Raw genomic sequence first — 24535 nt, forward strand, 5'->3', positions numbered from 1 at the left:
CTCTTCATCGCTGGTCCAGGACTCTTTACCGGGGAGCCTCCCCAAGAAAATTTTGGGGGGGGCAATACACCTCCGGACCAGCCCGATCCGCCAGGACCGCCAGAGGGGTGGTCTCCTGTTCCGCCCTGGCCGCCCGAAGGGTCGTCTCCGCCCTGGCCGCCCGAAGGGTCGTCTCCGCCCTGGCTGCCCGAGGGGTCTTCTCCGCCATGGCCGCCCGAAGGGTCTTCTCCGCCGTGGCCGCCCGAAGGGTCTTCTCCGCCGTGGCCACCCGAGGGGTCTTCACCGCCGTGGCCGCCCGAGGGGTCTTCACCGCCGTGGCCGCCCGAGGGGTCTTCACCGCCGTGGCCGCCCGAGGGGTCTTCACCGCCGTGGCCGCCCGAGGGGTCTTCACCGCCGTGGCCGCCCGAGAGGTCTTCGAACAAGATGGCCGACTCCACGCCGGTGTCTTCGGACAAGATGGTCTCCTCTGAGCCGGTGTCTGTTCCTGTGCCATGGTCGCCTGAAGGGTCGTCTCCTCCCTGGCCGCCTGAAGGGTCGCCTCCACCCTGTTCGCCTGCACCGCCTGCTCCGCCCTGGCCGGCTGCACAGCCTGCTCCGCCCTGGCCACCTGCACAACCTGCTCCGCCCTGGTCGCCTGCACAGCCTGCTCCGCCCTGGTCGCCTGCACAGCCTGCTCTGCCCTGGTCACCTGCACAGCCTGCTCCGCCCTGGCCTTCTGCCCTGCCGGAGTCTTCAGGCCCTCTTCCGCTCCACGGGCCTGGCCCCCCGTCCCGCCCCCGGATCAGACCCACCACCCTCCTGGACCTTTTTTTTTTTTTTTTTTCTTCTGAGGAGTGTCTGGAATCCACTCCTTAGGTGGGGGGCTATGTAATGTTTCCTGTCCTGTGTTTCCCTTGTCTTGTGTGCACTTTTGTTATTTCCTGTTCTGTGTCATGTTTTGTAGTCCTTTGTAGTTTTTCTTGCTTATTAGGTCTCCCAGGTGTTTCTAATTAGCCACACCCCCTTGTTATCTTGTTTAGCTTGTTTGTCTGTGTATTTAAACCTCTGTGCTTCAGTTGTTGGTTGTCGGTCATTGTTTAATGTACTGTTACCTGTTCTTGTCCTGAGTTCCGTGTTCCGCCTGGATTACCTGTTTGTTTAATTAAATGTATGCTTGCACTTGGATTCTCTCTCTGCTTCATCCTTGCCTCAGCGTGACATATATATTGTGTCGATCCGACACCCGTCTCAACGGGCGACACTTGCAGGTGCTGATCTGAAACAACCTTGACGAGCCATTAAAAATGTGTTTTTTTATTATTGTATTTTTCTAATATGTGAAGCTTGTAACCTGTAGGCTCCTCACTGTGCATAATGTTATTTTGGTCATGAAAAATGAATATTAATAAAAGAAATCAAGCCACAATGTCTCACTTTTTTTATAGATTTGTATTAAAAAATATTAATTTCTCTGCTGTGGAAAGACTTAGCCTAATTCATTTTTTAAAGATAATTTCTCCAGCCTTTGACAAACTCCTCTCAAAAACCCACGAGGTCAAGATGCGTTGACTTCACTTTTATACAGATGTGCGAGTGTATGGTCTGTTCCTGACCCTGTTATATAAACTTTAATATATCCTTTTATTGAAAATCTGTGCTTTTATTTTCACTTATGCCGCAGAGACCCTTTTATGTCCTATAAATGTGTCGTATTTTTGATAATCCGTGCAGATTTCAGCTGATGATTCTGTTTAAAGTTATTAATAACAAATCATGAATGAAAGAGAACTGCGTTGCTCTGATCTATCCAATTGAGCGCAGAGTTGTTTTTTTCCTGGTTTGGTTAAGACACGCCTCATAATCAAAGCTCTATGGAGCAGTATCAGACTCACATTCTGCCTAGAATATGAGTCTGACGAAGTCAGGCTAATGCAGTTGAGCTTCTCATGAAATTTTCTGTCTAATCAAATGCTCTCTAGAATCTGAAGCATCCTGCCCCCTACACTATAAACAGACACTGAAGCTTTTCTATATATATTGAATGGCACGTAATGCACTATAGGGGATACGGAACGATTACGACAGTATAAATATGCTTTCCACTGAGGCGAAAGAAGTCTGGATTTGCGTTAGTGTCACATGAACCGGTGAAGCGAGCACACAGTCTGCTCCGTCCAAAGCCAAGATAGCACAGAGCGGATAAATGCACGAGTCGGTGCAGTCAGACCACAAAATGTATCGGACCCATTTAAATTCTACACAGGAAAAATATAATTTGCTTTAAAATATGTTTTAAAGGAGCCATGACTTTCGGGAGCGCTCTGAAGGTAGGGTGGGATTCAATTTCAAAGCTATAGGCTAGTTGCTATGGCTATCCACTCCGAAATTGCATATCTTACCTTTAATGATGGCTGGGTGACCTCTGTTGGCGACTTATAAGAAAATAGTGGGTCGTTCATAGTATTATCAGTGCAGCCACACCCTCCAGCAGGAGAAATGGATGCTGAGAGGAGATTCATTTGTGTGTGTATGTTTGAGCCCACTCTCTCCAAAGAGAATATTATACTTGTGTTACAGGAATAAACACAGCACATGAATATTAGTTCTTCGTGTCTGCCTGCTCTTTAGGTTTCCGTCAAAGGAGCATAAACACACACAGAGTGAGAATCTGTTATGTTTTTATTGTTAACCCATATTTCATGTATTTATGCAATCTTTTTTCCCAACTTGTGTGATGTTTTAGAATAAAATGATCTCTATAAATTTTTTTTACTTGATCGAGTTGCTGCAATGCTGCCAATAATTTACAACCCAACCATTTCAGGGTTTGAAAAGAAACAATTTATTTGTTTAAAACAAAAACATTACAATTCTAAGTCAACAAGAAACCCAATCCTACTTGTGAGCAGTCATACAAAAATGAAAAGAACATAAACACACTTAAGCTACATATTAGCATATATTGTAAATAAATAAAAAAGACATATATTAGCATATGTTAACACGTTCATTTTAGTATATAATGGTTGTGGGAAAAATGCCTTTTTATGCAATCTTTATGTAATTAACTTGTTTATTTTACACTTTTATTTTAAGGTGTCCTTGTTACAGTGTAATTATACATTTAAGTACTGAGTAATATTAATTAAATGCATGTGTTTACTATAGGGGGTTAGTGTAGGATTAGGGTTTGGTTTATGTAATTATGCATATTTTATAGTTATTACTATAGAAACTACATGTAACATGTAAGGACACTGTAAAATAAAGTCTTACCATAGGTCTTTTGAGACTGTCCACCCCAGTGGGCAATATAATCTGTGCATAAAACTAACAGCAACCTCATTATTCATAAACATCTCCATATTCGAAACCCTTGCACAGTAAAAATGTAATCAACAGCTCCTGAATGTTGTGCATCATCATTAAGGTACAGCCTCCATCTCTGAGACAATGCCAGTCCAATTAGACTGCTCAGGGAAGTTCGCAGTCACTTTGGTGCCATCAATAGCTGTTAAGACATTGGGGAGAAAGACATTTTTACTGCTATACTTTGACATTTCTGTTTGTGGTCATTATCGATTGTCTATGTTCTAAGAAAGCGTCATTGACTCTTATAAAAGAGAAAAAGCTAGCTGCGACTTAAAGGGGACCTATTATGCAAAATTCACTTTTATAAGTTGTTTGAACACAGATGTGTGTCCACAGTGTGTGTAAACAACCAGCCTATAATGATAAAAATCCACCGAATACTTTTTTAATAATCCCCATTATCATTTACAATCTCTCCAAACGCATGGTTTCGTGGTTTTCAAATAAGAAAGGGCGGAAACAAGAGAAGGGAAGCTGAGCCCATGACTGGTGAGGATCTGCCCTATTAGCATAGATCCCGCCCTGCATGAGCCGCCGCAGTTCACCTTTTCTGTTTACTCACTGCTGCAGCTAGAGATTTACAATGTCTGCATCAATTTTTTTTATTATTTACAAATGTTCTATTGTTGACATAAGAGTCTCCATAGACTTCCGACATCTGAGTCACTGAGGACACCGTGGTTATAGTTGTTACTCAAGGATGGATCAGTACAAACTGTTCGAGATCCAGCTGCAGTCATAATAGGTCCCCTTTAAATACTATTGTTCTTCAGCACAATCTAACTGGCCAATAACACTTGCCTACAACCACTCCAATGCTGTGCTTGTTGACACTTCCCCAGCCATGTGCTGGAGTGCTGATGGTGGGTTTAACACGGACCCTCGCTCCAGGGCTTAAACTAAGGGGTTCTTAAAGAAATATGTGCAATAATGTTAAAGTCATGGAGGAATGGATCAGGATTATTATAATTCACTAAATCAAAGACCATAATATATATATTATTTCAAAAAGTTGCGAAAGTTGCATTTTCATTTAGTTGAACTTGATGTGCGTAAATAACAAAAACTGAAATAAAAATTAATAAAAACTATATAGACATATTTAAACATATTTAATAAAAAAATGACATTTAATACAAATGACAAAAACAAATTCAAAATATTAATAAAAACTATATTAGTATCCTAATTATACCATAGCAGTGGTTATGTGTTTTTGTTTAATAACATACTAATATCCAGCAGATTACCTGAAACGTCACTGCTCACAAGCTCCATTTCTGAAAGTAGACCAGTCCATTCTTTCTGCTCAGGGAAATCCACAGTCAAAGACTCTCCCTTGATTTCTGCAGAAAATAGAAGAAGATATCAATAACCCTAAAATTATTTGATGTGTATGTGATGCATAAATTATAGTATAATTTCAGACTAAGGTATCTCAGTGTATTAGCATTTAGTAAAATCATTGACAGGTATTGTGTGTATTTACTTTTAATGACACCGATGCTGTTGTGAGTGACTGATCCCCATCCATGTTTTGGTTCTTTCACTGAAGATCTTATGCTGACTCTGTTTCCTACCTTGAAGCACTTTTGAGCGGAGGACCCTAAGAAGTAGTGTTACTAGTTAGGCATAAAGTTAGACTATTATATTACACAAGGCAACAATACATGTAAAAAGTGAGAGAGAAAAAATGCACTACACATGAATTAGATCAGACATAAATCAGGCAACACAATGGGCTATGTTGCACAGATTAGTTATCTCTTGAAGATATTGTCTTTGTATAAAAAATAAAGTAGAGCAAACCAAGTGGAGTGGCACACATTGACCACTGATGAATTGTTGAAAGTGTACAAAAATAACTACGTCTAGACTTATCAGTGAGAACTATACAGGCATCAAAATATATCAAATCAGCAATACCTAAATCAGTACTGACTACAAGCTCCATTTCAGAAACCTCTCCAATCCAACCTTCCTGCTCAGGGAAATCTACTGTCACAGTCTCACCATGCACATCTAGAGAGAGAAAATATTTTAATATCCTAAAAAGGAATGTGCAAACCTAATATGTGAATGATTATAAATAATACTAATCTGACAGTTCTTAACAATAACCGTATCAATCTGTCAGATCAGTGACAGCAGATTACACTCTTACTTATTACACTGCCAATGCTTTTGTGGTTGACTGAACCCCATAGATATTTTGGAGTTTTAACAGATGGCTTCACATAAACCTTGTCTCCTATCTTAATCTTGCAGGTGAGAGTTGAGGTTCCTGAAATAAAATGAGCAGAATAAGCTATCATAATTTACTGACGTGGCAATTTCAAACTCTTAATGCCTCACTCTCTAGAGCTGGGTTAAAACAGTATAGCATCCCGTTTGTGTGTTTCCATGCAAAAATATTTATCCAGTTCAGATCTAATCAGACGTTTGCAGGCCAGCTACTACTTAGATGACAAAAACTCAAGTCCTGCTCTGTATATTTACCACATTCATCATCATCAGTTACTGGCTGAATCCCTTTCCAGCATGCGGATCCAGGAAAGTCGACATCCAAACTCTCATCACTGTAAATATCTAAAAGAAGAACATGTAAATGAGTGTGCAGCACATATTCATTTGTGATGCCTTGCACCATAATGTACCATTTGTGACCATGAGAATTATACAGATCTTGCCTTTTACCACACCCACACTCTTATGCCTGACACCTTTATCAGGGGTTTTAATAGAAGGATTCACTTGGACTCTGTCTCCAACCTTAATGCAAACTAGATTGATCTTTGTGGCTAGATCTGAAACATATTATAGGCCTATTTCATCATAGGTACAATACAAATACGACCAGTGAAAGTAAACCTTGGTAATTTTACCTTTTTTAATTGTTTCATTTATTTCCTGGTTGAAAACAGTCTCCAGTCGCTCTTTAAGTTCACAGGCAAGTTTGCTAACATCCGTATAAGAGCAGCAAGGCTTAAAAGAGCGACTGGGGAAGCCATTAGACCCAGAAGAAGAGGACACAGACTCATAATTCTGCAGAAAAAAAATGCATTAATAGTCTAATTAATAAAAATTGAGTTTAGATTTTCTAATGTGTCATATACAGGAATACTTAAATGTAGTACAACATGTAGAAAATATCCAAATCTAGCAACATTACAAGGTTATTTTTGATCACAATATATTATTGAGATGGTACATTTTGCCAGTTTAGTTCATGTAAAACATAAGACAAGTTTGCGGTGTGATACGAAACATGAAAGTAGCACCGTTTTCAGTTATCTGAATAAGTGGACTGATATATAGTACAGCACTAATAGTGTGACTGACCAATCAATGCCGCGATTGACCAATCAGAATCAAGTATGCCAGAGAGCTGTGTAATAGTGCAATAGTACATTTTTCAGTAATCAAGTCACAACCAATTAGTTTTTAATGATATAAGTTATCATTAAAAATCAAATCCCCTATGAATGAATGGGATTTTTATTTCCAGAACCAGACTGCTGCACGTAATGTAGGCCTATGATAACGCAGACTCTGAATAAATAATCACATTGCTTATGGTGGTTGTACCTGGAGAAAGTGGATGTTGTCATCTATCTGTAGAAATGTCTCCAGGACTCCTTCCCTCTTCTTCAGCTCAGTAATTTCCCCCTCAAGTTTCTTTTGTAATTTTACACCTTCGTCCAGATCAGCCTTTTCTTGAGCTTTTATCTTTTCACTCACTTCATTACCTCTTTTCTCAATTAATTTGGCCAATTCAGTAAAGGCTTTCGTACTGTTTTTCACAGCCTCCTTAGCAGAATCCTGAGGAGAACCAAAGCAAAAGAAAATATTATCTCTTTAATGCGGTTTACGATTACAAGATCCATCACCCCAGTAATTAACCCTTGTGTCAGCTGATTAATGCAGAATCGTTCAGTTTAAATGTTAAAGTTATTTGCACCAGAACTCACTGAATGGGATGTGATGTCCATTTTCATCTTCTGCAGCTCTTTCTCTTTTGCCTGGATTGTCTGCTTGACTTTTGTCTGAGTATCTGTAAGTTTCATCTAAGGACAGATCCATCACAGTCTGTTAAATCTCACTGAAAACATTTGTGAATAGCATTTTATAATATGGTTAATTAACAAGTCATTAAAGAAAGAAAGAAATGATGGACATCTTCACCTGTTTCTCATCACGCTCTATTGTAGATGGCACTGTGTCATGGCCTTTATGGTCATCCATTAAGCAGTGCATGCAGACACAAACCTGGTCTGTTCTACAGTAAACCTCAAGGAGCTTGTCATGTTTGGAGCATATTGGCATGACGGTAGCTTTCACCAGCTTGTGTTTCTTCAGGGCTGGAACATTATAGTGTGGATGTACGTGTGTTTCACAGTAAGAAGCTCGACACTCCAGACAAGACTTGACAGCTTTGAACACTTCTCCAGAGCAGAAATCACATGCAATATCTCCAGGTCCAGCAAGACTTTGAGCAGCCTCTGACATATGTAGCTTTGTTCGTAGCCTCAGTTTCTCCATTATTTCAGCAAGTATTGTATTTTTGTTGAGTGGAGGCTTTGAATTGAAGGCATGTCTGCACTGTGGACAATTATATGTCCCTTTAAGATCCGCTGTATTCCAACATTCATTAATACAGCTCGAACAGTAACTGTGTCCACAAGGAATTGTCACGGGATCGTTCAGCAAATCCAAACATATCGAGCAGCTGTACTGGTCGTGATCTCCGAGTATAGCCTCCGCCATGTCGTTATCAAAAACGACTTCTTGTGTCAGAAAAGAACCGTGCTTATAGCCTAAGTGAAAGTAAAAATTTGAACATGAAACTGAAAGCAGGAAATGATTGGTCATTGTAGACAATATAAAAATAAAATTGTAGCTTATTTATGTAAGCTGGGAAGCGTAAAAAACAAAACAATATTTAGTATTTTCTTCATAAAAGAGACTCGCGTGCTTCGGGTTAAGGTGGTAGATCTTTGAATTTTGAAGTTTTCAGTATCACCACTTGATGGAGACACCTAGGCCTATTAATATCTGCTAATGTGAACTTTTAACAACTCCTCTTAAAATGATTAGGCTAGCCTACTTACGAACCCCAAAGTATTTAATCTACATGTTACATATTCCTTGTCCTCTTTTATAAACAAACAATAAATCATTTTACCGTTTATGCAACACAAAGAGCGAAAATGCGTAAATGAATTGTAATGAAGGGTAAATGAGCCACAGAGCATGCTGGGAAATGTAGTTTTGTCGCGCAAGGCAAAAAATGTACACGAACTAAACCGTTGGTCAACACAACTAACTTATGAGTAATAACAATTAGCTTCCGTCATGATTGTTTATTTGGCACAACCTCAACTAGGGGGGAAAACAGGGTCACAGATACCGTATAAAAAAACATACAAGTTTTGACCACAGGCTGAATATAAGGGCACAGTTTATTAAGTTCACTCAAAAGACAAAAATACCAATATAGCAGCACTATTTGTATCCTTGTATGGTATTTTGACAGGAACTGTATTATTAAATGTAGGCCTTTAATATATTAATAATTTGTTAAAATTCTTATTAAAGTAAAACTGAACAATATTCTGTGTGTGTGTGCAGTGTGCACATCCCCTGAGCTGGAACATAAATTTCAGTTGATAATGGGTGATAGCACCCATGTAGCTAGGCTATATTAAAATATGCAATCACATGAGTCAAAATGAAGAACATGAACAAAATGGGAACAGGATTGGTTTCGAAACTGGTTTCGCAATATTTATGCATGTCTAATCAAATAACTCTCCTGAGTTCAGAAGGACTGTAAGACAGATGTGAACAAAAAGGAATCGTCTGGAAGAGATACATGACTACAAACTTACAAAACAAAAAGACACAAGTTTCTATGATCAAAACTCAGTCACAAACGCAAAAGGTGAACAGGGAGGTCCATGGTCACATCATCATGATCTAGGAGTTTCCTGGAACTTCAGCATCTATGGAAAATTATTACAGAAAGGCTTAAGATTTTGATTGCAGGTTGGTCGCAAACAAAAACTAGTTCAGAAAAAAATTCTTAAGGTAGGTAACTGACCTGAATCATTTATCAATTCCATCTCAGAGAGAATCCCTTTCCAGCCTTTGTGTTTCGGGAATTCCACGATCACATCCTCAAATTTGATCTCTAGCCAGATCAGAGGACAAACCTACTTAAAATACTTTTTTTTTTCCCAAGAGCAACTTCATGTATACTAAATGTACTGTGGATATGTTAAAAATATGAAAGTAGTTTATATCTCCTTAAGTTTGTTCTGACTATGAGATTGAAACACAGATCTTGCCTTTTACCACACCCACACTCGAGTGTGTGACATGTTCGCCCCAATTATGTTTTGGTGTAGTTACGGAAGGTTTCACTCTGACTCTGTCTCCAACCTTGATGTCGACTGAAACATTTTTTGTTGACAAATCTGAAACAAGTAAAATATTACAGAAAGCATTTTCACTACAGTACAATCAGATGCAAAAATTTGCATTGGAAGATTACCTGTACATGAGCCAGTCACAAGCTCCATTTCTGAAACTAAACCAGTCCAGTTTTTATGCTCAGGGAAATCTACAGTCAACGATTCACCCTGAATTTCTGCAGAATTTAAAAAGAAATAATTGAAATCATCATCAACTCCTCAAATAGTCTACAAAAAAACTTTTATCATTTCATTTATTTTAGTAAAAATCACAATGTTTTGAATATGTATGCATTAATGATTAAATCAAGACAGTCAGTTCACCTACTTTTAACAGCACCAATGCTTTTGTGAGTGACTGCTCCCCATTTGTGTGTTGGAGTAACAACAGACGGCTTCACGCGGACTTTGTCTCCAATCTTAATATTTGACTCCACACTTGAAGATCCTAAAATACAAAGAGTGTTACGAAGGTCTGAGACGAGACTTAATAGCTGCTACTTAAATGTCTCTGCCACACTGTAATGATACTGTGTATTATTACCAAACTCATCATCTTTGGTTACTAGCTCCATTTCAGAGTAAATTTCTTTCCAATTTGCATGTTCAGGGAAGTCAACAATCAGACTGTTATCACATTTGATGTCTAAACAGAAAAGTTCATATTGTAAAGCATACACTTGAGTGAGGATTGCTTAATAATAGATGATTTATTTGAGGGAAAAAAAACAGGTCTTGCCTTATATCACACCAACATTTTTATGTGACAAAGGGGTTGGCGATATGACCAAGATCATATATCACAATATGAGTAACTTTATTTCACGATAACAATATACAGTTTATAACAATAAAGATATTTTTTCTTTGAATAAGGTTATGATATCAACATTTTTGATACTATTGAAATCTCATAATTCTTGACACCAATTTCAATATCACAAAAAAGAAGAAAAAAAAAGCACTTCTCAAAGCTTACAGAAGACAAGTTAAGTCAGTGATAAAATAAGAACAAAGAAAATAATTACAAGAAATAGAACAAACTACAATTGGACAAAAACACAAATGAAATAGACCTACCTGAAAAACATCAAGCAATACAAATAAGAAATACTACATAAATTGTATTAAGTAGGCCTAATCAAATGTATAAAAAAAAACACTGCATATTCTTCACAATGTTACAAAGAGTTACAAAAGTGATTCAATCAAGAGCAATGAGAGATTTTCTCTTTTGTTGTTTGATTAACATTAATGACACAGACCACAGCAGGTATATCAGGCTGCTGTCACTTTAAGATCGAATGCACGGATCCAATATACTGTTACACATGAGTTTTCTTTCCCAATTGTTTACATTCACTTAAGACGTGTGTTTATGAGGATACTTGCAAAGACTAGCATTTTGACACGCAAGTATGTGTATTTAACCGTTGAAGCCCAATTGTGCAGCAAAAAGAACTCAGTTCAGTACTCACAGGCTTTATGTGCTCGCGTCTCTCAGACAGCGCATGCAAATAGCTAAGCATGTTCTCTTTCGCTGTTTATTGCGTTTCAGGGGTTTAAAATCACTTGTTTTTAATACTTAAAAATGCTTAAAGGTATAGCGGAGGATTTTCTTTTTCCGGGTGGATCATCAAGACTATTGGTCCTCCTAAGTGTCAATCATTCTGGTGATATGTTTACGTAAGGCCGTCGTACGTGCTCGTGCACACGATTCACACGATGGCGCTCAAAACACAGGTAGGGCTTCCCACTGATGCCTCAGTCGCGAAGTTTCTAATTGACAGGTAAAGTTTGGCATGCTATTTGGAGAAATCCATTTAAAATCACTGCTAGTAAAAGTTAATGTAAGCTGTGATTAGCTCGTGAATGCTCTCTCGTGCACACGTTTAATAGGCGTTCCCTCTCGGGAGCAGGTAGAGTGTTGCGCATGTGCATTTTTTCAAAAAGTGGAGAGGGCGGTTCTTTTCTCAAATTTGGAAAAATCCTCCGCTATACCTTTAATGCTTTTAAATGCTAAAAAACGCATGTAAACGATACGCTTTCGTGACAGTGCAGCACAGCATCGTCACGTGAGAGAGTAACCGTGATAGAGACGATCGTCTAAAATCTCTACCCGTTGACAAATTTCTACCAGTTAATCGTGTCCACCGGTATATCGCCCACCTCTGTGACATAAGCACCCCAGTTATGTTTTGGTGTGGTAAAAAAAGCTTTCACTCTGACTTTGTCTCCAACCTTGATGCCAACTGGAGCGTTTATTTTTGACAAATTTGAAACAAGTAAAATGTTACAGTAGGCATATTTCAGGGCACAACACAACATTTAAGCTGCAGCGAAGAAAATCTCGGCAGTTATTTGAATGACAATGTCTTTAAATTCAGTAGATTACCTGAATCAGCACTGGCCACAATCTCCATTTCTGAAACTATGCCAGTCCAGTTTTTTTGCTCAGGGAAATCTACAGTCAAAGACTCACCCTGAATTTCTGCAAACGTAAAACAAATCATTAATATAAGGTATGCTGCTTTTTCTCACTCTTTCAGTGAGCCTACAATAATTTATTTCCCCATTCATGATTTTCATACATTTGCATGACTAATATAAGTGTCAGTCAGTGCTCTTACTTTTAACAACACCAGTGCTTTTGTGAGTGACTGCTCCCCATTTGTGTGTTGGAGTAACAACAGACGGCTTCACGCGGACTGTGTCTCCAATCTTAATATTGGAGTCTAGACTTGAAGGTCCTGAAATGTTATAAGGAGGTCTGAGATGAGTGTTTAATGGAAGACTATAAAAGATTATTCTCTCATAGAGCAAATGTGGTTGTTTTAAACACTTTGTGCTTCATCCTTTAGATAAGCAACTGTTTTGTAGAAGTAGAATCTCTATTTCATATTTCTGATGGAGCTGCTACTTTTCAAACATTTATTTACCAATCTCATCATCATTAGTTACTTGCTCCATTTCAGAGAGAATTCCTTTCCAGTTTGCATGTCCAGGGAAGTCAACAACCAGACTGTCATCACCTTTAATGTCTAAAAAGAACAAGTTCATATTGTAACACTTGTACTCAAGTGAGGATTTTTTGATAATTAATGATTTGTGTAAGGAAAATTGTATAGTTCTTGCCTTTTACCACACCTACAGTCTTATGTGTGACGTTTCTACCCCAGTTATGTTTTGGGGTAGTAATGGAGGGTTTTACTCTCACTCTGTCTCCAACCTTGATGTCGACTGAAGCGTTCTTTGTTAACAAATCTGAAACAAGCAAAATATTACAAACTGCTTAGATGCAATGTGTAATATTCTAACAGTCTGCATGCTTTTGTGTCATTAATACAGATTACCTGAACCAGCACTGGTCACACGCTCCATTTCTGAAATTACACCAGTCCAGTTTTTTTGTTCTGGGAAATCTACAGTCAAAAACTTGCCCTGAATTTCTGCAGAAGTAAAAACAACAACAACAAAAATCATTAATATACACAATGTCCTATTTTCTCACTCTGTAGTACTATGGGCATCCAGTGAGACGGCAACATATATTTTCATTATTTCACTTATTGTGCAAATGGCATGAATTTTCATGCCTTATATAAATTATCAGATAAATATCAGTCAAGGGTCTCACTTTTAACAACACCAATGCTAGTGTAAGAAACTGATCCCCATTTGTGTGTTGGAATAACAACAGACGGCTTCACACGGACTGTGTCTCCAACTTCAATGTCAAATGGAGGACTCTTTGTTGACAAATCTGAAACTGAAAATTACAGAAAACATTTCATCACTCATAAGTACAATTAGATGCCAGAAATCATGAAATTAATTTATTAATTAATACATTTACCTTTATTAATTGTTTTATTTGTTTCCTGCATACAAGTAGTCTGCAGTCTCCCAGTAAGTTCACGTACAAGTTTGTCTATGTCCTCAAAAGAGCAGCACGGCTGAAATGAGAGACTGGGAAACTCAACAGATCCAGATGAAGAGGACATAGACTCATAATTCTGTGGGGGTAAAATATAAAAAATTTTATTAATATAACTTTTAAAAGAACTGGCAATAGTCACACTTTTACAAATGTCAAATATCTGAACAGTCCTTTATTTCTTATAACGCAGACTCTGAATAAATAATCACATTGCTTATGGTGATTGTACCTGGAGAAAGTGGATGTTGTCATCTGTCTGTAGAAATGTCTCCAGGACTCCTTCCCTCTTCTTCAGCTCAGTAATTTCCCCCTCAAGTTTCTTTTGTAATTCTGCACCTTCGTCCAGATCAGCCTTTTCTTGAGCTTTTATCTTTTCGATCACTTCATTACCTCTTTTCTCAATAAATTTGGCCAATTCAGTAAAGGCTTTCGTACTGTTTTTCACAGCCTCCTTAGCAGAATCCTGAGGAGAACCAAAGCAAAAGAAAATATTATCTCTTTAATGCTGTTTACGATTACAAGATCCATCACCCCAGTAATTAACCCTTGTGTCAGCTGATTAATGCAGAATCGTTCAGTTTAAATGTTAAAGTTATTTGCACCAGAACTCACTGAATGGGATGTGATGTCCATTTTCATCTTCTGCAGCTCTTTCTCTTTTGCCTGGATTGTCTGCTTGACTTTTGTCTGAGTATCTGTAAGTTTCATCTAAGGACAAATCCATCACAGTCTGTTTAATCTCACTGAAAACATTTGTGAATAGCATTTTATAATATGGTTAATTAACAAGTCATTAAAGAAAGAAAGAAATGATGGACATCTTCACCTGTTTCTCATCACGCTCTATTGTAGATGGCACTGTGTCATGGCCTTTATGGTCATCCATTAAGCAGTGCATGCAGACACAAACCTGGTCTGTTCTACAGTAAACCTCAAGGAGCTTGTCATGTTTGGAGCATATTGGCATGACGGTAGCTTTCACCAGCTTGTGTTTCCTCAGGGCTGGAACATTATAGTGTGGATGTACGTGTGTTTCACAGTAAGAAGCTCGACACTCCAGACAAGACTTGACAGCTTTGAACAATTCTCCAACGCAGAAATCACATGCAATATCTCCAGGTCCAGCAAGACTTTGAGCAGCCTCTGACACATGTAGCTTTGTTCGTAGCCTCAGTTTCTCCATTATTTCAGCAAGTATTGTATTTTTGTTAAGTGGAGGCTTTGAATTGAAGGCATGTCTACACTGTGGACATTTATATGTCCCTTTAAGATCCGCTGTATTCCAACATTCATTAATACAGCTCGAACAGTAACTGTGTCCACAAGGAATTGTCACGGGATCGTTCAGCAAATCCAAACATATCGAGCAGCTGTACTGGTCGTTATCTCCGAGTATAGCCTCTGCCATTTTGCTTTCAACACGTTCCGAGACACTGCAAAAGATTTGTCTTGAAGTTGTCGATTCAACGGAGGGTGTTTATCAAAGACCCGCTCAAGAAAAGTTTTGTCGTGAAATCTAAAGAGAGTGAAAGTGAAAGTAAAGAATTGGTGTAACACGTAGGCTACCGTGATAAAAAATAATAATCGTGAAACAGCCTACACAAACAACACAAATACAGTTTAAATACAGAATTTAAAATATATATAGCCTATATATATATATATATATATATTATATAGAGGCCTATATATATTTACCTGATGACAATCCGTCGTGTGCTTCATAGTATGGTGGCAGGAAACGTTCAAAGAATTCTGACCTTTGGTCTATTTTACAGCTTGTTTGTTGAAAGTGCACGTTTATCACAATTTTATTGCGTATGAAATTGATTATTTAGAAATAATCTAACTTTGAGACAAAAAAAGGACGAAAGAAAAAACGTCGAAAAATAAGATTCGAGGCTACTGTGTAAACGTAAACTATAATCATCATGAATGCGTGTCCTTTGATGTGTGGGGTTTCACCCTCCAAACCCACTAGATGGAGACACCGAATAGAAAATAATGAATCTAGATTCCGTTTCAATCTGTTATGTGACAATAAACTTTCTTCTTCTTTTAGAGTACGTTTTTTTTTATCATGGTCAAATAAGCAGATCCATTAAACGAATGTAAATCCTTAAACACCATCATTAAGTCTTATCAGCATTGATTTGGAGACAAATTCTCTCCAAGATTCAATGTTTTCTAATAAGCCAGTCACCTAATTTAAGTGGAGTGAACTATTGTCAACAAAATGGAGTTACGCAGTTAAAGGGATAGTCCAGCCAAAAATGAAAATTATTTAATTAATTCCACACCCTCATACGTTCCAAACCCCTAAGACTTTCTTTCATCTTCAGAACACAAATGAACTGAAGCTTATCTTTTTTATGAAATCTGAGAGATTTTTGTCCCTCCATTGACAGTCTAAGCAACTATGACGCTTCAAAAAGTTCATAAAGAGATTGTAATACTAATCCATGAATTGAGTGGTTTAGTTCAAATTTTCTGAAGAGACACGATGGCTTCATATGATGAACAGACTGAAAATAATCTTTTTTCACATATAAACATTCATCAACTCACACATCAGTTGTGGTAAACAGAAGCTCAAGCATGTTCGCTTGACGTGCAAGAAGAACCAATGAGGTTCATTCTCGAGTGTTATGCAGCACGTCTGAGCGAGTGTTATGCAGCACGCCCGATTCATATGGATTCGTTTTTCTACCGTCAAAGTGGTAGTTGCGTAGCTGCCAATGGAGGGACAGAAATCGCTCAGATTTCATAAAAAATAACTTAATTTGTGTTGCGAAGATGAATGAAAGTCTTACAGGTTTGGAAAGACACGAGGGTGAGAAATTGATTTGTAATTTTCATTTTTAGGTGAACTATCCCTCACTGTTTAGAGTCACTGAGGAGGAACACAAATTCACCACAAACTGGCAAAAAATTTGTGGCACAAACTGACCTTTTGATTTAAATTGAAACCATTTTGGGAGTACCAGAGACAAACCTCACAGTATCTTAGCAATGAGTCACAGCTCACTTTTTCAGAATATGGAAAACCATGAATCATGTTATTGTTTTTACTGCCAGACCACGGAAGGCAGACAGCTTAGTACTTTCCAGTGCCCCTGCCAAATTAACTAAATACTTATAATAATTTTGTACTTTTAATTCACAGTTGGGGTATTATTTTCCATTAGCATTCTGTCAAAATTATGTGCAGAATTTCTATACTATCATTTGAAAAACAGTTAACTTCATCCTTACAGTAGAACTGTAAAAGTGAATGCAAATATATGGTCAAAGATACATTTTAAACTTAGCATTATTAATAGGCTAATGAGTCTGCTTTTATTTTATTTACTTAAATAATTCGAATTGACAAAGGGCAGTGGCGCAGTGACATATAGCTTTAGGGTTTTTTTTAGCTTTAGTTTATTTGCACAAATATAAAATACAAGAAAATACAGTTACAATGCAGCAATACAATAATTTATACATATTTTATAACATTTTAAAGAAGAACATTTTCTTGCTAGATGGGATAAACCATTCCACAATTTAATGCCCCTAAATGTTATTGATTATTGACCTCTAGTGAGAAATTTAGGTAGATGAAAATCTGAAGATTGACAAATTAATTGACAATGAACCTGTGAATTTACTTTAAACTACATCTGAAATTGCTCTGGAATGTTACCTTCACTTGAATATGTTTTATAAATGAAAACACATATTTGACAAACATTAATATCATAAATAGTTTTTTGAAGAGCACTAGGAAAAGTGCACGCCCTAAACTATACAATATGAGAGATACGGATAAATTGAACTAGTTAAGAGTAAGACAAGATGTGTATGTATTAAATGTATGTATTTTTTCTGCTCACATCAGCTTGTTCCCTCCAACTCTCATCAACAAAAACTCCCAGGAATTTTGTAGTCAACACTTGAGGCACCTTGATAAATCCTTAGGGTATAATTTTTTACCACTAAAAATAATAAAATTAGATTTTATTTATGTTTTAAAATAATTTATTTAAATTTAACCAATTAGCATAAGCAATAAGACCATCATTTACATTCTTAATCAATTAAATAAAATTTGAGTGAGAAAGAACTGTTTGTGTCATCAGCAAACATTCTTGGAGTAAGAATATTTGAAACATTAGACAAATCATTTATATAAATAAGAAATAGTAAGGGTCCAATTTTTTTTATTTTCCAACCATTTATCAGTAATATAATGAAAACCATAATTATACAGCTTTTCCAACAAAATGTAAAGATTAACTGTATCAAAAGCTTTTGACAGATCTATAAAAATACTATAGGCCCACAAGTAAATTTGGTCAATAAAGTGCAGGGCAAGGGTAACATAAAAATACCTCTGAAAAATTCCAGCTGTTCCCAACAGACTAAGGAAAAAAAAAATAGACTTGTTTTGTTTTTCCTCAGAATATTGCTTTTCTTTTCAGTTCTACAGTTTGTATCTCTTCCAATGGCCTCTCAAACATCTGTATATTCTCCAGGATACAGACAACTATTTAAATGTTAAATTAATTGATTCAATTTAAGCATATGAATTAGATTAGCCTATACTATAGCCTACATAAAATGAATACATCTTCACATCTTAAAAAATAACCAGATATACCAGATGTGTATTGTGCAAATATAGCCACATTATAACAAAATACATTTCTGGCACTGTCTTCAATTTACTTTTCAATAAAAAGTGGATCTTTCATATGTTAATTGCTTTTCTGAATGTCGGGCTGCAGTGGGAATGGCTGAGAAATGGGACCAATAAATAACTCAGTGTGTACTTTGTGAAATCATAAATTCGTGCATGTCCATTTGATTTTTAAGATTCCTCAAAAACAAGATGTGCATTGTTGAAGTTGGGGCCCATGGGTAGAATCACAGACGCTTTTGTTCGGGGCTCCCCGTTCCTGCGATGGCCTGCTGTCGATCAAGATGCAAAAGCGTCCGCCCCCATCGGCCCTTTCACTGCTGCAGCTGGCTGCCTCTTGCTGCTCGCCGTATGCTAGGCTCACTGCAATCTGTGCTGGTGAGGCCGAAGGAGCTGCAGCTTCAGTATTAAACCAGGCCTACGAAACGCTTATGACGCTCGCCACCAAAAAAACACGAGGTAAGTCTTAGCCTACTGGGATGTGCTTTTTAAATAAAATATATATTATGTAGTCGCGCCGCTTTAGAAGATCTCGATCCGCGATGGTTAAATGCGCGGTCGATTTCGAAAAGCGGCATGTTTGCGGAAGTGACCGTGCAGTCCATGTTTAGCCGTCCCTGTTATTTGCCTTTACATGTCATGTGTGTTTTCGAAGTATATATTTCACTCTCATGTGCATTTTGTCGACACGGTAAACGTGTGGAAAAGTTGAAGATGCTGTTTGGGTTGGCCGTAAACGAGGCGAAGTTGACTAGCCAGCGGACCCGTTTGAAAAATCAAAATGGCTTCCATCTTTGTCGTCTCAGCAGAGAGGTTTATACCTTTGTTTCCCCGTCTCGCATGTCAGGGAGTCTGTGAGTAACCTCCTTTTTATATACATCTAGTGGATTATTGTTTATCGAATCTTCGTATTAAGAGTTTGGGTGTTTATTTACTGGCTTTTTATTTATTTTGTTACTTACCCAGTAGCGCACTTTTGACCACGTCAGTGCGGTGGGGGAGGGGAAGTGAGTCTGTCTGGGTGGAGCCTGTATGATACGTTCACTGTGGATGAATTACACATTGCCTCCTTCGCTGTAAGTTTGATGTAGCTTAGACTCCAGCTACTGGAAGGATTTTTTGTTTTAAAATATATATATATATATTTTTTTATTAATTTTGTGTCACAACTTGTAGAATAAGAATGTCAGTTCTGTAGAATTCCTTAACTCTTATACCTAAGGGCAAATGAAGATCTCCTGAAAACCTTTCTAGATATAGAGTGCAGCAGGGATAACATATTTTTGTAGGCCAGCCCAGAAGTTAGCATCACCCTGTACCATTAACAAAAAAACAGTATTTTTACATTGACATTTGGATAATTGCAAAAAAAATAAGCTTTGTAATGAACAAAATTTAATGATTCTTCTCACCTGTTTTGTTCATCTATAATCATCACAAATGAAAACAACTTTTATGAATTGTGATGCCTAAACACAATTGACAGAAGTAAAAAGCTAAAGTTAAAGTTACTATTAACGAACTATACCATGGTTATTTGACTTTAACGTCACCATCACTGGGTTTCCGACACATCTATAATTCTTTAAAGTCTACAATTTGGAAAGTTTGAGATAGAATAGTTGAGTATAAATACAATGAGGCTGTAAAAGCGGTAGATGAGTTTTCCTGTTTGATGTGATGATGTTTAATATCCTTGATAGCCTCTGTAGACCCACTTGTTAAGCAACTGCCCTTTTCAAGACATATACAAGCATAAAAATAAGGAGTGGGGTATTACTGATGTATTTTAATGTCATAGAATAAAACATGAATGAAGATATCTTGAGTTTTTTTTTTATCAGACTTTATGTTTTAGGTATTTATACAAAAACCTATTGACTTTGGGATGATGGAATCAGAGGTTTAAAAATGCTAACTCGTTTCTGGGTTTTAGGACTCATTCCTGCAGCACTCTCTATTACATAAACAGAATACAGTGCTGGTATACGAAATGTTGGTTGTAGTTTTAGTTGCAGTGGATGTGTGTCAGCTTGCACTCTGGTCTTTTTTTCAACAGTGCTGGGATGTCACCCATGCTTCAGGTAGGCAAACCACCATGCCATTAATATATCTGGTTAACAATGTGGTTATGGGTTTAAAGTTCTTGTGTGTGATCTTGGTAACTGTCAAGCAAATCATCTCCATTATGTTAAGTCATCCTTCTTAACATGAAATGACTTTGCAATTTATGTGGTGGATTTTTGTGTGTGCTTGCACTCAATGAATTTGTTGGTTTGCTTGTTTTGCATAGAGTTTGATGTGTAAAATGTAACTCATTACCATTGTTTAGCTTTCGTCTTATGTCTTCCCCACCTCTCACCTACCCACCAGTATTTGACAAAAGTAGCTGATCAGAGGTCCCTGTGCCCCCTCCCTTCTCTTCCCTACATACATACACACATGCTCACAAACACTCAGTTGGTCAAGAGCTGGTGTGATGACAGATAATGTGCTTTGTCATGCTGGTTGGTGTCATGTGTTTTTCCTATACTGGATGCATGTTTGTTACTTTTAGGCTCCTGTAACCCTGGTTGGCTGGCCACGGAGACAGGGACTCCTCGTCTCAGTACTGTGGCTCTCCACATTAGACTTTCTGTTTGGGGTATCTACTTTCACCTCCATTTTTATTCATATTCAAAGGCTTGAAGCATAATTCCAACATTTTTTTTAACTAAATGTAGTGTAGATCACTTCCTTCTTTAAAAAAGAAAAAAGATCCTCCTCATGGGCAAATGTCTACATTACAAAATGAATTTTTCATACTTAAGGTGGCTGTGGATTGACCGTGAATGTAAGATGTGATCTGTGGCCTCAAAAATATTTTAAATGTAGGAGTTTGTTGCATTTTAATTAATTTTCAATTAGACTAATGCATTTAGTTGATCCATAGTTTATTAGGCTCTACTCACCAAGATCCGGTATTTAATTTAGAATACAATTTATTATTCTAATATGCAAGTAATTAATCATACATTAGTATTATTATATGATTTATTTAAATATACTCACTGCACATTTTTATAGTATTTAGCCTAGGTGTTCTAAGAGAATATTTTCCCTTTGGATTTGTTGTCCGTATGTTTTTGTTAGGCTGAATTCACTTAACTGCATTTACATAGAATGATGCTTCTTGAATTTATCCTTTCTCATTGATATTTCTATTGGTTAGAGTTGTCAAAAAGTCTCGACTTCGGTACCAAGTCTGTACTGAAATTTAAAAATTGTGATGCTTTGAGTGCTGTTGAGCAGAATCGTAAATGCCTCTGATTGGCCATTGTGTTCACGCGCTCATCATTCTGTGATTGGCTACAATGATCAAAGCACACACATCTGATGAGCGCGTGAGTACAATGGGCAATCAGAGGTGTTTACGATTCTACTCAACAGCGCTCATAGTGTCACATTTTTTAAATTTCAGGACCGACTGACTTGGTATCGAAGTCGGTACTTTTTGACAACTCCACTATTTGTTTTATATTATAGTTCTGATATTGTCAGGATTGACTTGATTCCCTAAACAGGAGTGGATGAATGTGAACTAACCATCAATATCCTGTTTTTTTTGTTTTTTGTTTTGTTTTTTGTCTGTAGGCTAAACATGTTCTCCAAGGGCACCAAGCGTAAATTTTCCGATGGTGGTGAAGATATATCCGAAGAAGGCCTGCTGGGTGCCAGGGTGGCATCCTCGTACAGCTTGCAGCGGCAGTCGCTGCTGGACATGTCCCTCATTAAGCTGCAGTTATGCCACATGCTGGTGGAGCCCAACCTCTGCCGCTCGGTTCTCATTGCCAACACGGTCAGGCAGATTCAGGAGGAGATGACCCATGATGGCAGCTGGCATATGGTCACTGAAGCATTCTGCAGTGCAGGCCAGAGCCCCTCTGAGCGTTTGGTGGCCACTGAGGTCCTTTGCAGGTCACGGGAGCAGGATGCAGAACCTAAGGTCTTTTCTGTCATCAGCTACGAAGGTTGCCGTGAAGAGGAGGTGGTAGCTGATGAAACACTGTGCTCCGTTTCAGTTAGAGATACTGTTTCTAATGTCTACCTGGCAGGGCGTATGGGCCAGTGCTGGGAGAAGAATGAGCTCAGTGGCATAGAGAGGGATGAAGAGGTCCTTGAAGACTCTAGACTTGGTTCAGGAGAAGATGAGGAGATCGACACCGAGGATGAAGTTTCCACTGAGGGTCCAAAGACCATTGGACAAGTTTTTGGGACATTTGAAATAAAAAACGGTTCACCGGGTCCAGACTCTGCTCTTGAGGAGCTTTTCTCCGACGTGGACACCTCCTACTATGATCTGGACACCATGCTGACCGGCATGCAGAGTGCACCCAAGATGGGCCCTTATGACCTCCTTGACAGCTTGGGACCTTCACACGGTTCTCCTTCCATAATGTCAACACCGAACTGTCGTTCTGATCTCAATGAACTGGATCACATCATGGAAATCATTGTGGGTTCTTAGGTTAGACCTTATTCAGAGACTTACACGCTTGTCTTAATGTCAATGGCTTTTCTGTTCCTTATGGAATGCAAGTAAAGTCTGGAGTCCTTTCAGGGAAAAGAGTTGATGTCTTGTGAAGGATGGCCTTGATTTTATGAGCTGACCATAGTCATATTATTTGCATACCCTTTGTATGTTTTAATAATTTTTTTCTGTATTTGTCTGTCCAGACATGGTGTGTGTGTGTGTGTTTTTTTTTATTTTATTTTTAAATTTAATTTATTTGTTATACTCATGACACTACAGAGAGCAGAACAAGATGTATACAAACGTTGTAAAGCTTGGGATATTTTCATAAGAAGACAAAAGATTGTCTAAAATGTGTACATAAATATATATTTTTTACAATAGATTCTTCTTGTAATATGTTGCTGTACATTATGTACATGTTCTGCAGATTGATTTTAAACGAAGAGATTAGATTCTTATGTGCAACAACTCAACTTTTCTGTTTATCAAAATCCATAAACTGAAGGAACTTAATTCAATACAACAGTATGCAAAAAAGCACCAAATATACATACATTGATGCATGTTTCACATTTATGTGCTTGTTTGCACAAAGTATTTTTTTTTTCCTCTCAAGGTTTGATTGCAGTTGGCTGTCAATCAGCTCAGCCGTAGGTTTTGTTTGTTGTTAGACATCAACGTTCTTATATTTTGTCTAATCAACAAATGAAGTATAATGGGGCCAACCCATTCTATATTGTGACTTAATTTATTTAATTTATTTACTGCAAACGGTGAGTATTGGCTGTGGTCAAACTCAGGGTGGCTTTTTAACTCTAGGGGACTGATTGACCAAAGCCTTTTGCTCATAGTAAATCGGTCACAGAATTAGTGCTTTGTAAGTTGATTTGCACCAATCATTGGTTTAAGTATTGATTTTAAGCAAGTTAACTGTTTTAATATGGGTGAATGGCATAAGTATATCTGTCTATTAGTCCTCTAGACCCCTCATAATGAGAAGACATTTGTCTAGTTCTATGCATTGAGTGTCATAACACTTTCTATGTATGAAGTGTTTAAAATGCATTTAGTACAGTATTCTTTTTTTATATACTTCAGAATCAGCCAACAAGAGATGGTTTTATTTTACCCAACATTTTCCCATTGTTACATATATATCATTTGTTTTTGCCTAAAGTAAAGTTTTGCATAAACTATGTTTGTGCAAATTATAGGTTATTACATTTTGATAATTGTGTTCTTCTACATTGTGTCTCACTTAAATTCTAAGAGGATTTTTTTATTGTATGATCTTAAACTAGTATAGAGTATAAACATTTTATATGAGCATTGTAGCTTTTTTTAACGTTTTTTAATAAAAGGTACATCTTATGAAAACAATTCTGTGTGTTTTTTTTATTATTTTTTTTATTAATGGTGTAATTATTAAGCTGTCATCAACGTCTGTAGATGAGCACAGAGGACATTTGTTGTGTGAAGTGTGACATTTGAAGTGGCAAGATTATCCAGTAACTGAGTTGAGTTGGGTATAAAGTGATGACATGGTTTTGGTCATTTGGTGTCGATTT

General features: G+C 37.6%; 3 protein-coding genes across 17 annotated transcripts; 1 reads left to right on the forward strand and 2 right to left on the reverse strand.

Moving 5' to 3' along the window:
• Positions 1–2800: 2800 nt before the first annotated feature.
• Positions 2801–8388, reverse strand: ftr79 (finTRIM family, member 79). 4 transcript variants are annotated; one of them, XM_081378013.1, is made up of 12 exons: positions 7537–8375; positions 7323–7418; positions 6940–7173; positions 6237–6396; positions 6042–6152; positions 5851–5940; positions 5516–5635; positions 5278–5373; positions 4841–4957; positions 4602–4697; positions 4153–4260; positions 2801–3490 (listed from the first exon to the last, which is right to left on the reverse strand). In XM_081378013.1, the coding sequence occupies exons 1-12, from the start codon at positions 8221–8223 to the stop codon at positions 3405–3407; spliced, it is 2001 nt and encodes a 666-aa protein (XP_081234139.1). In that variant the 5' UTR covers positions 8224–8375; the 3' UTR covers positions 2801–3404. The 4 variants fall into 4 exon arrangements, with proteins under 4 accessions (XP_081234139.1, XP_081234140.1, XP_081234141.1 ...); XM_081378014.1 differs by lacking the exon at positions 6042–6152; XM_081378015.1 differs by lacking the exons at positions 5278–5373; positions 5516–5635 and having other exon boundaries at positions 6042–6158.
• A 312-nt stretch (positions 8389–8700) lies between these two features.
• Positions 8701–15745, reverse strand: LOC308698126 (E3 ubiquitin-protein ligase TRIM65). 5 transcript variants are annotated; one of them, XM_081378017.1, is made up of 17 exons: positions 15466–15723; positions 14594–15283; positions 14380–14475; positions 13997–14230; positions 13684–13843; positions 13465–13596; positions 13181–13276; positions 12963–13091; positions 12767–12868; positions 12458–12577; positions 12223–12318; positions 10372–10473; positions 10156–10275; positions 9908–10003; positions 9702–9830; positions 9455–9544; positions 8701–9356 (listed from the first exon to the last, which is right to left on the reverse strand). In XM_081378017.1, exons 2-17 carry the CDS (start codon positions 15173–15175, stop codon positions 9331–9333), a joined length of 2310 nt encoding a protein of 769 aa, XP_081234143.1. In that variant the 5' UTR covers positions 15176–15283; positions 15466–15723; the 3' UTR covers positions 8701–9330. The 5 variants fall into 5 exon arrangements, with proteins under 5 accessions (XP_081234143.1, XP_081234144.1, XP_081234146.1 ...); XM_081378018.1 differs by having other exon boundaries at positions 8702–9356; positions 12975–13091; positions 15466–15722; XM_081378020.1 differs by lacking the exon at positions 10372–10473 and having other exon boundaries at positions 8702–9356; positions 15466–15745.
• Positions 15746–18515: 2770 nt separating this feature from the next.
• cdca4 (cell division cycle associated 4) lies at positions 18516–24512 on the forward strand. Of its 8 annotated transcripts, XM_081378025.1 has the most exons (6): positions 18662–18910; positions 19160–19305; positions 19418–19527; positions 20511–20535; positions 21009–21095; positions 22085–24506. In XM_081378025.1, exon 6 carries the CDS (start codon positions 22092–22094, stop codon positions 22956–22958), a length of 867 nt encoding a protein of 288 aa, XP_081234151.1. In that variant the 5' UTR covers positions 18662–18910; positions 19160–19305; positions 19418–19527; positions 20511–20535; positions 21009–21095; positions 22085–22091; the 3' UTR covers positions 22959–24506. The 8 variants fall into 8 exon arrangements, with proteins under 8 accessions (XP_081234155.1, XP_081234150.1, XP_081234151.1 ...); XM_081378026.1 differs by lacking the exon at positions 21009–21095; XM_081378028.1 differs by lacking the exon at positions 20511–20535 and having other exon boundaries at positions 18814–18910.
• Positions 24513–24535: the final 23 nt, after the last annotated feature.

The sequence above is a fragment of the Scardinius erythrophthalmus genome (genome assembly GCF_964197995.2).
Source record: "Scardinius erythrophthalmus genome assembly, chromosome: 11".
Classification (NCBI taxonomy): Eukaryota; Metazoa; Chordata; class Actinopteri; order Cypriniformes; family Leuciscidae; genus Scardinius; species Scardinius erythrophthalmus.